Raw genomic sequence first — 16558 nt, 5'->3', positions numbered from 1 at the left:
GATGCTTGGAGCGAGCGGTTGAGGGCGGCCGGCTGCGCGCTGGAACCCCGCCCACCTCGAGGCTCGTGCGCAGGCGCACGGGACAGGCCTGGAGCCCGCCCTGGGAGGGGCCCGCAGGAGATGGGGAAATGGAGGGACGCGGCACCTGGGCGCTTCCTGGGACCAGGCGACGCCTTCTCCTTGGAACCTCCAAGTCCGTCCCTCCTAGAAACGAGCGCGTCTGACCGGGCGCGGTGGCTCACACCTGTAATCCCAGCACTTTGGGAGGCCGAGGTGGGTGGATCACCTGAGGTCAGGAGTTCGAGACCAGCCTGGCCAACATGGTGCAATCCCGTCTCCACCAAAAATACAAAAATTAGCCGGGCGTGGTGGCGCACACTTGTAGTCCCAGCTATTCGGGAGGCTGAGGCAGAAGAATTGCGTGAACCCGGGAGGCGGAGGCTGCAGTGAGAGAAGATCACACCACTGCACTTCAAGGCCGGAGCGAGACTCCCTCTCAAAAAAACAAAAAACAAAACCAAAAAAAAAAAAACCAAAAAAAAAGCTAGTAAGCAACTCACTGACTTGAGTTTGTGATAGCTTCAGAAGAAACTTTCATCATCAGATCTTTTCTGCTCATTTGCAGGATTCCTATTGTCTGTCATCCACGTGATGACACTGAAGAGCCTTCACATCCAGGCCGACCTGGAGCCTTAAGTGCAGAGACTGAGAGCTCTGCAAGACACAGCATGCAGCTGCCATTCCTCTACTGTTCCGTGACTGGGTGGAAGAGCATGTGTCCTCTGAACAGGGGATCCAAGCCCTGAGATGTTCTTTCTCAGCAGTCAGTGTGGCCCAGGACATTGTGTGGGCATGCTCAGAGAGCAGGGGCCAGAGGGCTTTTAGCCACCACCTCCCATGGCCAGTCTTCACAAATTACCTTTGGCTAATTTGATTGTCTCTCCTCCTGGGGTCTGGGACTTCAAACATGTACAGAAGCGACTGCAGAATTGAGACAAGACACTGTTCCACAGTATGCTTTTTGTATCAGTGGCTCAGAAAAAGACTCATTGAAATCTTGTATCAAAGTCGTGTGTGAGAATCTTGAGAAAGCATCGGCTCACTGACTTGACACCGGAGGAAGCAACCAAGAATTCTGCCCTTCTTCAGTGCCTGAGTGTGATATAGTGGCCTCTCCGACTGCCCCTCAAGTCCTCGGTGTTACGATGTTGAGAAGTGAACTCAGTACTATGGGTGGAACATATGTGTCCCCAACATTCCCGTGCTGAAGCCCTGAGCGCCGGCGTGTCAGTATTTGGAGGCAATCATGGTTATAGCAGGTCATGAGCGTGGGTCCCAGTCATGGAATCCGAGCCCTGATAAGGGCAGGAAGAGATGCCAGGCCTTTTCCTCTCAGCCACAAGAGGACACAGCCGAGGCAGCTTTCTCCAGCCAGGAAAAGGGCCCTGACCAGACACCCAATCTGCTGTCACCTTGATCTGGGATTTCTGGCCTCTGGAACTGGGAAACGTGAACGTGTCTTACCTCCCCTGTTCAGCCCTCTTAGATGAAGTTACTGATTGAAAATCATTTATGTTTGCCCCATGATAAAAGCTCAAGTCCTCAGAAAGGTCTCCAAAGTGGTTGTTTTTGTTTTGTTTTGGTAAGTTTACTATGATTTTGCTTGAATTGCTCTCTGTTGATCTTCTCAGCTAAGATCGAGGTAGAGTTGCACAGCAGAAGAGGGCTGCATGTAAGAAGGCAGCTCTGTCTCACAGGACAGAAGGCCTGGGAACACCCAGACAGGCAGTCACTGCGTGGAGGTCACTCCCCTCCCAGTGGCCACCGTGGAGGCATTTTATAGAAATGCTCGCTGGACCATTCAGGTTTAGAGTTGGGACAAAATCGAGAACTCAGAGGATATTGGACAGGAGTTAGGAAATGACTTTTTCACACAACTGGAGCGAGGAGGGGAGAACCCTGGGCTTGAGACTTGCAATCCACCGCCTTCCCCTGTGGTGTGGCCCATTACATTTTCTTGCAACTCTGCCTTCTTAAGTCCAAATGTCTTCGAAAGGGGCAAATGCTTCGTAAGTGCCAACAGGGTGTGTTTCAGTGAATGTTCACAGTGTGCACCAGTCCGGCTGACGGCCTCTTCCCTTCCCCAACACCCTCCCATCAGTGCAAAATTACCCTGCCCAGCAGGGAGTGACATGTGTGTCTCAGATTTTGTTGCTGTGCTCTGAGTACTCCTCATCTCCTTTGACCAGTTTCCTAAAACTCCCCTTGTTCACAGCACAGAACATGAGTGCTCTTTCCTGTCATTTTGACGCTGATAAGCAGCAATTCTCAGTGTGAAAATGAGAATGAAGTTTTTTTTAAAGACAGGCTACAATAATTCCCACACAGAACCACATGCAATGACACTTGTGGTGAAGATGAGGCCAACAGTGAGCTGAGAGAGGCCAGCCAGGATTCACACGTGCGAGGGGATGCATGGGAATGGGGATGGGACATTGGTGGACAGCATCCTCGCTTGTCTCAGAATGGACATGGGTAGTGAATTTCTAACTCCTGGAGAAACCGGAGTTCTAGGAATTGTAAGCTGCTTTATGTTCGGAAAGAAAAAGACGGTGCTCTGCCCTCCTGTCCCTTAAAGCTGCATACTGCCACTAAACCTGGAAGCTGAGAAGGATATAATGGCTACTCCTGACTTCCTCTCATCAAATCAGCCTGCTGTTGTTTTCTGCAATGGTTGTGGTGCAGAATCTTTTCGCGGTGCAGCCAAGATTCACACTTGAGTCTCCTTACTGCAAGTTCTCACTCTCACAGTGGAGAGTTAACAATAATTGCCTAGGCCGGGCGTGGTGGCTCACGCCTGTAATCCCAGCACTTTGGGAGGCCGAGGCAGGCGGATCACAGGGTCAGGAGATCGAGACTCATCCTGGCTAACACGGTGAAACCCCGTCTCTACTAAAAATACAAAAAATTAGCCGGGCATGGTGGTGGCCGCCTGTAGTCCCAGCTACTTGGGAGTCTGAGGCAGGAGAATGGTGTGAACCCAGGAGGTAGAGCTTGCAGTGAGCCAAGATTGCGCCACTGCACTCCAGCCTGGGCGACAGAGTGAGATTCTATCTCAAAAAATAAAATAAAAAATAAAATAAAAACAATAATTGCCTAATATGTTATACTTTTTTGGGAAGAGTTACCAGATAAAGTGCAAGATCCCAGTGAAATGTGAATAACACAGATAAAGAACAGATTTTTTTTGTAAAAGTATACTCTAAATATCATACGGATCATACTTATAGTAAAAATGAATTCGCTGTTTATCTTCAATTCAAATTCCACTTGGTATTCTTTATTCATACTTGCTAAATCTGGCCACTATGTTCTTTCATGTATTTTTAATTTTAAAAAACAGCAACATCTCGTTCTAGCAATTTACCTACAGAAATAAAGACAGGAACCACATTACTGGGACAAACATGGTCACTGCAAGTATCACAAGAATACTGGAACATATATATTAATTTTTACCCAAAAAAACAAAATATTTTTAGACAGCAAAAATAGCTTTATTATGCTTTTGATTGCATAATATATCTCTGGAAAGATGAAAAAGAATCAGATAACACCTGTTTGGTCCAGGAAAGAAAATGTGGTGGCCAGAGAAAAGAGGTATGAGGAAGACTGGTCACTGCCTATTCCACTGTACACAGTTTGAATCTGGAACCATGCAAAAGTATTGCTTAGTTGAGTTAAAATCATGTAAAAGATAAAAAAATAAACATTTAACACCAGCACAATACGCTGGGAAACAAAATGAAAGGATTTCTGGTCTCGGTGCTGTAGGTCGCATAGCCACTCTTTCCTGGACTGAGGCTTCCCAGGAAAGGGGATGGGAAGTAAGGCCTGCCCGCTGCTGTGGACAGAGATTCCAGCAACATACATGACCCGGGGGCACAAGGACTGCCTCGTAAACAATGATGAGCGCACAGCCACCTAATAGCCTGGATCGGCTGAGACCATCCTGATTTCAAACACCCAGTCCCCTTGCCTTCCTAAGAACCCCTGTGTTTCTCAGACTGAAAATGTGTTCTGAATTTTGTCTGGGAAGTGCAGCCCCTGTTGAAATTCATCAAGAGTGGGAAAGAGCCAAAGTGGGAAGGAGCATGGGTTGAATGGCACAAAAGTAGGTCTGTTGATAAAGAATGAAGTAAAGGGGACATCAGGTACAATGAAGTAAAGGGGACATCAGGTACTGTGAGTCAGAAGGACAATTTAAAAGTTGCCTAAAGGGGCCCACACCGTCTGTGTTGCTGCCATCCAGTTGGAAGGGAAACTCAGGTTCTTGCCTACTGGCCAGAGCTCTTCACAGAATGTCCTCCACCCTTGCCAAGCCCAGCTGCCCACCGCCCCTCCCCCTCTGCAGAATGTCTGGGGTCCTATGTTCCAAAGCTATTTACATTCAAATTTTCCCTGCTCCACTTGGACTCAGGAGCATCTGCTGAGCCAGGTCACTCTCTGGGTCCTGCCCTTGACTTTTCTCATTGCGGAAACTGCCAGACAGCAGTGGTCAGTGCCCAGCCTGAGGGGATGGCTTCAAATGGAGGTGAGCCTGTAGGGATGGGGGCATTATCCGAGTCTGCCATGCCTCAACTCCTTGGGAATTCAAATTTGAACTTCCCCTGGGGACAGCTGATAGGGCTGATGTTGAAGAGGGAGGGAGCACTGGATGTCCCCAAAGACATCACAGCTGGGGATGGCCATGGCACCCTGAGTCTGTGGTTAGGGAGGACGGCTCCTTAGAGGTGGACCAAGATGCCTGCGGGAATACACTGTGTAGGGGAAAGGATGGAGTGGATGGATTGATCCTTTCTGGAGGGGGAAAGGTCACGTCATTGTGTGTTTGTAGGGAGTAGTGGGATCATGTTGTACTGGTGGCCACGGGAGGATGACAGGCAAGCCTGAGCCCTGTGTTGTGTCTTCAGGCACCTGGAAGGTGCCCTTCCATAGTGTTCAGAGGGATTTGGACTGGAGTTTTCTAGCTCTGAGGGAGGAGTGGGGAGAAATGATCTCAGCCAGAAAACTGTTGGGTGGGTTGGCTGTGACAGAGTATGCAGTGACAGCCTCTGGGTGGGCGAGGCTGGGGGCTACTATAACTGCCACAGCCCAGAGCCTCTCAGCTCCTCCCCAGAGCTGGCTGCTCCATCAGTTCAGGTAGCTGTTGGCTTTGATGCAACAGGGGTGGGGGCAGATGGGGAAGTTCAGGTAACACATGGCCTGGGCTTCCTGAGTTGTTCTGCATTGTTTGCCCTTTTGTAGAAGCTCAGGTCTTCAGACCCACTTCCTCTTGTCTGCTAGCTCATGGCCCGTCCCCTGCACTTTGTGTTACTGTGGAGATGAAGAATTTGCCCCATTCCACGTATACTACCTCATGAACAGGGGGCAGGTGTGGATTCTTGCTGGTTCTCAGTGGAAGGGTCTGGAAAGGCTGGTTTCCTTTTCAGTAGAGAAAGGAAAGTAGCGCACAAATAGGAAGATGGTTCTCTTATTATTATTCAAGTTAGGATATGTGTCCTGAATGATGAGGTGCATGTGCTGTATCCCTTATTCCCCCTGACTAGAGACTGCATGGGGTCCTAGTGGGCAGGGATGAGTTTCAGACAACTTTGCCTCACCTGGCCCGTGGGCCAGGAACCCCTGGTTCTTGGTTGGTCACTATGTTCAGTTATTGGGAGCTCAAAGGAGAAGGATCAGAGATGCTTCCTTGTCCCACTACCTATTGTAACATAACCAGCAGCTGTGAAAATCCCTGGGCACCTCCCCTGATAGCCCTGCTGCTCACCAGTTGCTGGCTGAGTTCTAATCGTGTGCAGCTGTTGCTGGCTGTGCGGTGACAGTATCTCAGGGGACTCCACCACTGCCTCTCAGACATGCTCCCTGGGAACAGAGCTTCTTGAGTGGCAGCTGGGACCACTGAGCACTGAGGAACGGGTGGCCGGAATCTGACCCCCATTTGGCACTTGTGTGGGTGGTGCCAGGACAATCATTTGCATGCTGGGCATGATGTGTTATGGTTTATCTTTGGGGTTCCTAGGGCACTGGCTTGGGTGAGATTTCCATCCGGTGGTTTTCTTTTTTCTTTTTTTTTTTTTTGAGACAGAGTCTCGCTTTGTCACCCAGACTGGAATGAAGTAGCGTGATCTTGGCTCACTGCAGCCTCTGCCTCCTGGGTTCAAGCAATTCTCCTGCTTCAGCCTCCTGAGTAGCTGGGATTACAGGCATGCGCCATCAGCTAATTTTTGTATTTTAGTAGAGACGGGGTTTCACCATGTTGGCCAGGCTGGTCTTGAACTCCTGACCTCAGGTGATCCGCCCACCTCGACTTCCCATAGTGCTGGGATTGCAGGCATGAACCAGCATGCCCGGCCTATCCAGTGGTTTTCTTTTGTGGTGTTGAGCTAGGAAAGGAGTTTACAGGAGCTTCAGGAAAAGGAAGACTGAAGAGGAGATAGGGCCATAATATTCGGAAGCTTCGGGCTTCCTGCCGGCCTTCTCAGTGCCGAGCACTGCCCTGGGGTAGGCCTGTCTCCTATTGCTGAGCACGCTGAGGACCACCAAGCCGCTGAGAGACTCATCCCTGACCCATGGCTTGGGAGATGCCTGTGATGCTGATGGGGTCTGCCAGGGACACTGAGGGAGACCCTCGGGCAGCGAAGGCTTGGCTGTTCCTTCTTGGGAGACAGGGGTCAGGGAGTCTTGGTGACCGGGGCCCGGCTCTCTAGTGGAGCAACCCTTTCGTGGAGGAACAGAGCATCTCATGCACACTCAGGGACACTTGCAAGCGGCAGAGTTTCCCTGTCACACGCCCTCAGCTGTTGGGGCTCCCCTCTGATTCCCCAGTGACTAGTGAGGACCAGGAGACCCCAGCTCATTCATCTCTTTCCTTTGTCTCCACAGCATACCCAGTGCTGGGACCGGGCGTGACCGTGAACCCTGGTGCCTCCCTGTCTGTGTTCACAGCTCTGCCCTTCGCCACACCCGCTCCTGGCCCAGCACATGGGCCACCCCTCGTGACGGCAGCGGTTCCTCCAGGCGGCCCTCTGGTGCTGTCTGCCTTCCCCAGCACACTTCTGGTGGCAGGACAGGATGGCCGCGGCCCTAGTGGGGCCGGGGCTTCCAATGTCTTTGTCCAGATGAGGACAGAAGTGGGGCCTGTGAAGCCCCCTCAGGCACAGACCTTGGTCCTAACTCAGGACCCCCTCGTCTGGCAGGCTCCAGGCGCCCTCTGCGGAGGTGTCGTGTGTCCACCTCCCCTACTCCTGGCAGCTGCTCCTGGGGTGCCCATTACATCTGCCCAAGTGGTTGGGAGCGCCCAGGCCTGTGAGGGAGGCTGGTCCCAGGGCCTTCCTATTCCACCACCACCACCGGCTGCCCAGATGCCTCCCATTGTGCCCCCAGGGAACACTGGGCCATGGCCAGAAGGGGCTCATGGAGAGGGCAGCCTGCCTCCCTCCCAGGCCAAGGCCCCACCGGATGACTCCTGTAACCTCAAGAGTGTCTATGAGAACTTCCGACTCTGGCAGCGCTACAAGCCCCTGGCCCGGAGGCACCTTCCCCAGAGTCCTGACACCGAAGCGCTTTCCTGCTTCCTCATGTGAGTGTCCTCGGGGCACTGGAGCTTGTCCTGCAGCTCACACGTAAAGAGGCTGCCGAATGGACAGGAGGTCACGCTGTTCAGGGGAGCTTGCAGGGCGATTGTGAGGGTGATCAGTTGTGCTATGGGAAGGTACATTTTCAGCAACATTAATCTGGCTGTGGCTCAGGACAGACTGTCAAGGGCCTCATGTCAACTGCCCGTCACTATCCCGTGAGTCCAGCCAATCCTTACTTTTTTTTGAGCCAGACTTTCGCTCTTGTAGCCCAGGCTGGAGTGCAATGGCGTGACCTCGGCTAACCACAACCTCCGCCTCCCGGGTTCAAGCAATTCTGCTGCCTCAGCTTCCTGAATAGTTGGGATTACAGGCATGTGCCACCACGGCCAGCTCATTTTTGCGTATTTTTACTAGAAACGGGGTTTCACCGTGTTAGCCAGGATGCTCTCAATCTCCTAACCTGGTGATCCACCCGCCTCGGCCTCCCAAAGTGCTGGGATTACAGGCATGAGCCACCACGCCCGGCTTTTACTTTCAATAATTTTCACAGCAATGTTTACGGAAGACCCAGGTCAGAGAGGGTTCTTGGTGCGACGTGCGCCACGGTTTGAGTTTAGGTCTTTTTGTTTGTTTGAGATGGAGTCTCGCACTGTCACCTGGGCTGGAGTGCGATGGTGCAATCTTGGCTCACCACAACCTCCACCTCCTGGGTTCAAGTGATTCTCCTCCTTCAGCCCCCCAAGTACCTGGGATTACAAGTGCCTTCCACCATGCGCAGCTAATTTTTCGTATTTTTTAGTAGAGACAGGGTTTCACTATGTTGGCCAGGCTGGTGTTGAGCTCCTGACCTCGTGATCCACCCGCCTCAGCCTCTCAAAGTGCTGGGATTGCAAGTGTGAGCCACCACACCCGTCCTGGGGTTAGGTCTTTGAGTGTACACCCCAGTGCCTTCCCTCAAATTGAGTGTCGATGGCCAGGGGCACGTCACATGGGGCTGGGGGGAGGAGTTGCAGGGCCCGGCGGGAACCTGGCATACGCCCGCAGTTCTGCCAGTGAGGTCCAGTGAACACCGCGGTGGTGGAGTCTGCACACGGGGATGGTCTTGGGCCCCGCACTAGGGTCGATGCTGGGCAGGTATTTGCATCTTCACCCTCAATCCTCCCTAGAAAAAAGGACAATGATGCTTCGTTCAGAGAATGGCGAACAGATGACTTGAGCTCACATATGACATGCATAGCATAGTGCCTGGCACATGCTATGACACATTACATGACAGCAATTATGATTACTGTCCCTACTACTATCATTATTAGGACTAGGCCATCTAGGAGAGTGCTCCCCAAAGCCACAGGCTCCAGTGATAGCTCTGAATACACCACGAGCCCAGCAGCCCAGGGCTGTGGACTATGGTGACTGTGAGGCAGCAACGTCAGCATCCGGGAGAGTTTGTGGTTTCATTCCCAGTCCCTGCCTCTCTCCACCCTGTGGCGCCTCTGTGACCCTGTGTTTCCCACTGATGAGCAAACGGGAGCTTGCAGCACATCCACCGTGCAACACACTGGCCGCTCCCCTTGGGAAGTCCCCTGCCTGGGGTGTAGGTAGAACACAGCCCCATCTTCCTCCCCAACAATCTCGCTGGCCCCGCACCCTGGTACTGCTCACATTCCCCTTTGGAGCAGAGTCCCGGTGCACTGGGGACCCTGATTCTTGGAGTGGAGCTGCCCCAGGCTCACAGGCCTTTGCCATGGCTCCTGTGGGAATGTGGGAAGCTGTACCTGGCTGCTTGCAGTGGGCTTGACACCGCTCTGCTTTGGTTCTGGACATGTGCTCCTGCTTCTCATGCTCCAGGACCCTGAGGCTACACCCCCAGGGGCTGCCTTACTCCAGAGTCCCCAGGAAGCTGGTGAAATGCTCAGTCCTGGGGCCCAGGAACCTGCACTTTAACCCTCACTCCCAGGTCATTCTGTGTGCACGTTGTCTCAGTCAGCTCAGGCTCATGCTGTCTCAGTCAGCTCAGGCTCAGCTGTAACAAATCCCATAGACTGGGTGCTTTATCAAGACACATTCACGTTTCCCAGTTCCAGAGGCCAGAAATCCCAGATCAAGGTGACAGCAGATTGGGTGTCTGGTCAGGGCCCTTTTCCTGGCTGGAGAAAGCTGCCTCGGCTGTGTCCTCTTGTGGCTGAGAGGAAAAGGCCTGGCATCTCCTCCTGCCCTTATCAGGGCTCGGATTCCATGACTGGGACCCACGCTCATGACCTGCTATAACCATGATTGCCTCCAAATACCGACACGCCGGCGCTCAGGGCTTCAGCACGGGAATGTTGGGGACACATATGTTCCACCCATAGTACTGAGCTCACTTCTCAACATCAGTGTGGAGCATGAGGAGGGTGTGGACAAACACCGAGGACTTGAGGGGCAGTCGGAGAGGCCACTCTGTAGCTTGTGTTGATGTTTGATCTTGGGGGTGTGTCCTGGGGCCTGAGGAGCCCACGTGGGGGAGAACAGGACATGGACAGATGGCAGGACAGGTATGGGGAGGACAGGGGCCAGGTGTTGGGACCAGGTGGGCTCGGGATGAAGGGTGGGCTTATAGACTGGGGCTGACTGCACTGGTTTACAGCCCAGTTCTCCGATCCCTGGCCCGGCGGAAGCCCACCATGACGCTGGAGGAGGGACTGTGGCGGGCTGTGCACGAATGGCAGCACACGAGCAACTTTGACCGGATGATCTTCTACGAGATGGCGGAAAAGTGAGTCTGGGGTCCTGGGGGCAGGGCCCACGGGGCAGAGTGAGACTGAATGACGGAGGCCTGGTGGCCGTGGTGGCTTCTCAGTGTGGAGCATGAGGAGGGTGTGGACAAACACAAGACGCCCTGGGCCCCTGGCTCCTTCAGGAAGCTGCTCCTGCCACCTAGAGTGCTCTGGGGTCTCTGTCCTGCCTGGCCTGGGGCCAACCCCTGCCTTGACACTGGAGGTCATGGCAGGAGCAGCCAGCGTCACAGCCCAGAGGGGGTCACCTCCAGCTGTGGGGATGGGGAGAAGGGGCGCTAGTGACTATAGACAGAGTGGGGTGCAGGCTCCTCACAACAGTGGCCAGAAGTCGGTTTTCTGCCATCCCAGCCTGGCCAGGGAGTTGGGTCAGAGGAGACCTGCGCCCGGGACACCAGAGACCCATCTCTGGCCTGACCGCCTTTGCTCCTGGGCAGTGCCCTCCGTGAAGACAGACAGACAGACAGCAGCCTCAGGGGAAAGGGGCCCTGTCCTCCGGGCTCAGCTTTTGCTTCCTCCCGACCAGGGGTCTCCCGGGCCTCGTGCCCCTGGGTTATCTTTCAGGGACCCGCAGTCCCAGCCTCAGGACTCCTGCATCTGGGCATCATCCCTGACGCCGTCTGCCATCAACCCCACCCCTGGGCAGCTGAAACCTGGAGGAGGGGTCCCCTGGGACCCTCCTGGGCCTCGTGGCCCTGACTTGAGTCAGGAAGCCCTGTTGATGCCATGGGCTCTGCAGGGGCCGGGTGAGGGAGGGTGAGCCCAGAACTCTGGGAGCAGCTCCCTCCTGGGACTGGGGGATGAGACCCAGTGAGGGCCTGGACAGCCCACCCAAGGCAGTCCCTCGCATCCCTGCCCTCGGCCACTGCCTGGTCCTGGGGACAGGGGGCCTGGACCCTCTCCGCACAGCCTGGGCCTCCTTCACCCCCAGGTTCCTGGAGTTCGAGGCTGAGGAGGAGATGCAGATGCAGAAAGCACAGTGGATGAAGGGGACCCAGAGCCTGCCTCCTCCAGCCCCGCCGAGGCTTGAACCTCAAGGATCCCCGGCCCCTGAGGTGGACAAGCAGCCAGGTACAGCTTCCCACATTCCCATAGGAGCCATGGCAAAGGCTAAAGGGGCCAAGGGAGGCCACTGTCCCCACACCCCCTGCTTCCCTTCAAGAGGGGGGTTTGCTCCCCAACAGGACAGCTTCTGGGAGTGTATGTTGGGTACTGACCTGGTCAATACCTACTTCATGGGCGGCCTGTGATCACGAAGCGGGGTATTGACTTGGTCAGGTTTCCTACTTACTCTCTCCCCTCGCCCGTCCAAAACTCCACATATGCTCTACCCAGGAAGCAGGGATGAGCGGGGAGAGTACATGGCATATTGTTGGCTCCAAACTTCCTCCCAAGCGATGCTGTCTCAGATGTGCCCCTCCTGCGTGTCTCCTCCAAGGGCGCTGTGGTTCAGGTGGTCCTGACCCAGCTGGGACCCACTTCACATCCCCAAGCCCTGCCCTCCCCTGTGTGGTGCAGACAGGAGGAGCGGCCCTCACCACGCCCGGCCTCCTCCCTCTCTGCCTCAGTGTACCTTCCCAGCAAGGCTGGCCCCAAGGCCCCGCCTGCCTGCCTGCCACCACTCAGGCCCCAGTGGCCAGCGGAGACCAAGGCCCACCTGTCACCACCCAGGCCCCAGCGACCAGCAGAGACCAAGGCCCGCCTGCCACCACCCAGGCCCCAGCAGCCAGCAGAGACCAAGGTCCCTGAGGAGATCCCCCCTGAAGTGGTGCAGGAGTATGTGGACATCATGGAGGAGCTGCTGGGGTCTCACCTTGGGGCCACAGGGGAGCCCGAGGGACAATGTGAAGATGGCGAAGTGGAGCAGCCACAGGAAGCGGATGGGATGACTCCAGACCCGGGCCTCCTGAGCTACATTGACAAGCTGTGTTCCCAGGAAGACTTTGTCACCAAGGTGGGCTGGCCTGGAGTGCTGGGATCTGCAGGATTCCAGGGGGTGGCACTCCCAGGCCCTTGGAATGAAGCTCTGTTCCTTAGCTACTCAGCAGGGGGGTGGGTGGGTGTGTTCCTGTGGATTTGTCTGTGTATGTGATTGCGTGTGTCTATGTGTTGCTGTGTGTTTGTGTCTGTGATTTGTTACTGTGTGTCTGTGTGGGTGTGAATGTGGCATGTGTGTTACTTGTGTCTGTGTCTTTTCCTGTGTCATATATGGATCTGTTTGTGTGTCTATGTGTGGTTTGTGTGTCTCTGTCTGTATATGTGTGTATGCCACCAGGTCTGTGGTCTGTGTGTGTAGCTGGTGGTCGCCATATGAGACAGCCCCAGGAGGGTGGGGACAGGGCCCTCCCTGCTTTCTGCATCTCCTCTGGGTGTCCTTGGCTCCAGGTTACTCCCTGCCCAGGAAGCTCATGTCTTCTTCCTTCTGTTTCCAGGTGGAGGCCGTCATTCACTCCCCATTCCTGGAAGAACTGCTTTCCCCAGATCCACAGATGGATTTACTGGCCCTAAGCCAGGAGCTGGAGAAGGAGGAAGAACTCACACTTGCCCAGGTAGACCAGCGGAGGGAGGGGAACCCAGAGGCAGGAGGGACCCGGCACACAAGGCCCACCTGATTGTCTAACCCCATCCTGCTGGGGATGCTCAGCTTCTTGGGGAGTCACTCTGGGGAGGGAAGATGCAGGTTCAGAGGGAGTGGGACGGAGAGGAGCCAGGGAGGGGAGTCAGGATGCAAGCTGCAATGAGGCCCAACGGGATGCCTGGCAGAGCCACACCCTCTCCCTTTGACACGAAGCCCAGATGCCTCAGACTTCCCTGTCTCCCGCCCAACTGCCCTGGTCTCCACCACCCTGGGCCCTGCTCACACCTGGGGCAGCACCATTAAGTGCCTCTTTCCTCCCGCAGCTAGTGGAGAAGCGCCTCCTATCCTTGAAGGAGAAACGGCGTGTGAGGGCAGCCCCTAGTCATGGCACGGCCTGTTTGGACTCAAGTCCTTCTAAGTTTGCAGCTCGCCAAGGAGCAGAGAGAGACGCCCCTGACCCCCAACAAGGGATCGGCATGGAAACCTGCCCACCCCAGACGGCTGCCCAGGTCCCTCAGGGACAGGCTAGAGTGTGCACCGGCATGGCCAGGTCCAAAGACCCTGCTGTGCTTTTGGGATGTCAGGATTGCCCCGGGCTGAGGGCTGCCCAGCCAACCTCTCCTCTCGAGGACCACAGACCCACCTGCCCCAGCCTGGGAACCAAGGACACCTTGGATCTCCCTGGAGTCTCTCCTGTTAAGGAGTCACACAGGCTGGCTAAGGGGTCAAGTGAGGAGAGGGAACTCCCTGGCATGGTGTGTGTCGTGGGTTCCCACCACAGGCTGCGGCCCTGGAGGCTATCCCAGAGCCCTGTCCCTTCCTCAAGCCTTCTCAGCCCAGGAGGGCGGGGACCCCAGGGAGCTCTTCAGTCGCCATCTGCTCAGAGAAGAGGCCTCAGCCCAGCACCCTCTCCTGTTACCAAGTCCAAGAAGCGACTTCTCTTCGGAAGCCCATCCCCTGCTGAAAAGATGCCCGACCCAGGGCCTGGGCTCAGGGTCTCTGGGGAGCAATCCCTGGCTCCAGGGCTGGGTGGCCCCTCACAGTCTCAAAAGAGAAGGGGTGGCCCCTTGGTCTCCAGGAGGAAGAAAAAGCGGCATTGTAGCCAGTAGGGGCCGCTGCGGGGCAGGCTCTCTGGTGCCAGTCCCCAAGGGTGGGGCTCTGAACTCTCGGACCCTCATGGCAGCAGGTGCCCCAAAGCAAAGGCTGCTTCTCCCCCAGTGCTGATCTTGCTGGGCCTTAGCTTTGGAGGGTGGAGGAGGGAGGGGAGGGAGAGGGTGGCTGAACAGGGAGGGCAGGAAGGGAGGGCCTGCGGGGAGGGGGCTAGTGGGTGGGAAGCCCTTGGGGGCCTCATGTGTAAATGGAATAAATGTAGTTGTGTTGGAAAATGCTCTGGGGCTGCTGCCTCTGTCCTTGGCGCTGTGCTGCTCCGTGGAGGGTGTCTGTGAAGGAGGGCAGAGGGAACCAGGAGATGCCAGGCACTGGGAACCCATAGGAGCTGGCTCCACTTTTTCCTCCTGGTATAGGGGGCCCCTTCAGATGCTCCGGGGACTGACAGATGCTGAGGAAAGCCCTGATCCCTCCCACCACCCACTCACAAGACCCCGCCTGCTTTAGGGAGGCTTCCCGGGGCCTCCCATCGTTATCAGTGTCCCTGGAAAATCCTGGGATTGGAGAGAGCTGGCTGGCTCTTGTTCTACTAGGTGGGAGCTGAGAAGGCAGCTGCCTACAACATGGACATGGGAAGAGGGGGCCGCTCCTGCTTAACCCTTATCAGGAACACCGTGGGCACTGGGCTGAGGGGAGACGTTGAGGTGTCCGTCCACACGGGTGTGTGGGATATGAGAGGCGCGGAGCAGGGGAAGTCCCTCTGCCTGTTTCTGGGCAGGAGAGAGTCTTGTCCAACTAGCTGAAGCAGATGCTCCTTGCTGTGGCCACAGAGACTGGCCTCAGGGGCCCTCGGGGTCCTGCATGGAGCCCCCCACAGCTATGATTCCCTTCCCATATGATGACTGAACTCGTGTGGAATTGATGTAGACAGAGATTTACATTGGTATCTAAAACAGTTCCCTCCCAACACACCATCACCAACGGGAACAAGCATGACCAGCCCGCCAGGCGCAGGGTGGGTGTGTCTGCTGGTCCCAGGCAGGAGGAGCTGGGGCCCAGGCCGGGGGGGCCAAGTCAGCCACCCTTCTGCCAGGCACAGACCCCAAGGGCAGAGCAGGGGCTGCCTGGGATGTGGCACTGGCTGTTCGGGAAGTGCCCTGGGAGTCGGGGGCCAGGTGTTCACCGAAGGGAGACTTCCGGAGTCTACGAGTGAGATGAGGACTGCATCAGGAGAGAGACTGAGGCTAGGGAGGACGCTCTGCTCTTTCCCAGGTTGTCCTGTCCTCCCCACCTCTGATGAACTCCCCTCACCCCATGTGGCCGACCTCTGTCCCCCTACCCCTAACCCACCTCTTAGAATCTCAGATCCCAGCATGGACAGGACCTGGCACCTGCCCTGGTTCCCTCCTGGCCAATACCTTCTTGTCCACGGTCTGAGTTCCAATTCCTCCCCAGGGCCCTTGTTGGCTCAGGACCGCTGTGACTGCCAGAGCACAGGTCCCAGCACTGCCTGCATGCACAGCTGTGCTCATGGTGCCGGGCGCTGGCCCAGCAGCAGAAGCTGGTGGGGCAAAGCTGTCTGGTATATGGTGGCCTGGCCCCTCTGCCAAGTGACAAGGGGAGCCGTGTTTGGGCGGCCCCATCTGCCCACGGAGCACAGCAGTCAGCCGGACAGATGCCTCTCTGCCCGGTCCCTTCTGCTCGATGTGGGCAGTGTCGGAGGCCTTCCGTCCTCTGTGGCCTTTGGGAAGGAGAGTTTATCTTGGCAGGGCTTCCCCAGCTCAGTGCACATCAGGCCCTCGGGGAAAACGTGGGGAGTGAAGAGTCACTGGTGGGTGATGCAGGCAGCTCCCGTGACTCCTCTACATTCAGGGCCATCCTCAGGAGACGAGGTAACACCTCCCCTTTGCAGGGTTTAGGAATGTTAAGTGAGCCGTGTTTGAAGGGAACGTGGTCGGTACTCTGGTGTGTGTGGGTGCTCAGCCAACTTCCTCACTTAAGGGTGAAAATGATACCTTGGCTTAGTGACACCTCGGGGCTTCTGCTGGTTACCTCACTAGCTGTTTTCTGCCCCACTGTCCCTGTCCTTGTTTTCGCTGAGCCATTTTCAAGAGGCAGAACCTGTGCTTCCTCCACCTCTGTGTCCCGCCTGAGCCCTACAATCTGCCCCTACACGGGCACAGTGGGGCTGATGGGGGGGCTCTGATAGACTGAATGTGTGTCCCCCCCAGTTCCTGTGTTGAAGCCCTAACTCCTCATGTGATGGTATTTGGAGATGCGGCCTTTGGGAGTTATTCAGGGTTAGACGAGACCATGAAGGTGGGGCCCTAATGATGGGATTAGGGCCCTGGTAAGAAGCAGACATCCCGGAGCTCGCTCTCTCCCTGACATGAGGACACAGTGAGAAGGCAGCTGTCTGCAAGCCAGGAAGAGAGCCCTCGCCAGAACCTCACCTTGCT

General features: G+C 55.7%; 1 protein-coding gene across 1 annotated transcript; it reads left to right on the top strand.

The window, feature by feature from the left end:
* The first annotated feature begins 3595 nt into the window (after positions 1 to 3595).
* On the top strand, positions 3596 to 14101 carry NUTM2F (NUT family member 2F). Its single transcript, XM_045374262.2, has 8 exons — positions 3596 to 3660; positions 5308 to 5465; positions 6946 to 7642; positions 10267 to 10395; positions 11346 to 11485; positions 11983 to 12368; positions 12847 to 12963; positions 13316 to 14101. Exons 1-8 carry the CDS (start codon positions 3596 to 3598, stop codon positions 14099 to 14101), a joined length of 2478 nt encoding a protein of 825 aa, XP_045230197.2.
* Positions 14102 to 16558: the final 2457 nt, after the last annotated feature.

Source organism: Macaca fascicularis, chromosome 15 (assembly GCF_037993035.2).
Source record: "Macaca fascicularis isolate 582-1 chromosome 15, T2T-MFA8v1.1".
Taxonomy (NCBI): Eukaryota; Metazoa; Chordata; class Mammalia; order Primates; family Cercopithecidae; genus Macaca; species Macaca fascicularis.
Note: the sequence above shows the minus strand (reverse complement) of the source record. Positions and strands in the feature narration are given on the sequence as shown.

Excerpts from the sequence above, each read along its gene's own strand:
- NUTM2F (XM_045374262.2), top strand. The coding sequence starts at position 3,596 with ATGAAAAAGAATCAGATAACACCTGTTTGGTCCAGGAAAGAAAATGTG. Across the intron at positions 5,466-6,945 it reads TGCTGGTTCTCAGTGGAAGG|CATACCCAGTGCTGGGACCG; the intron begins GTCTGGAAAGGC and ends TTGTCTCCACAG. Across the intron at positions 12,369-12,846 it reads AGGAAGACTTTGTCACCAAG|GTGGAGGCCGTCATTCACTC; the intron begins GTGGGCTGGCCT and ends TTCTGTTTCCAG.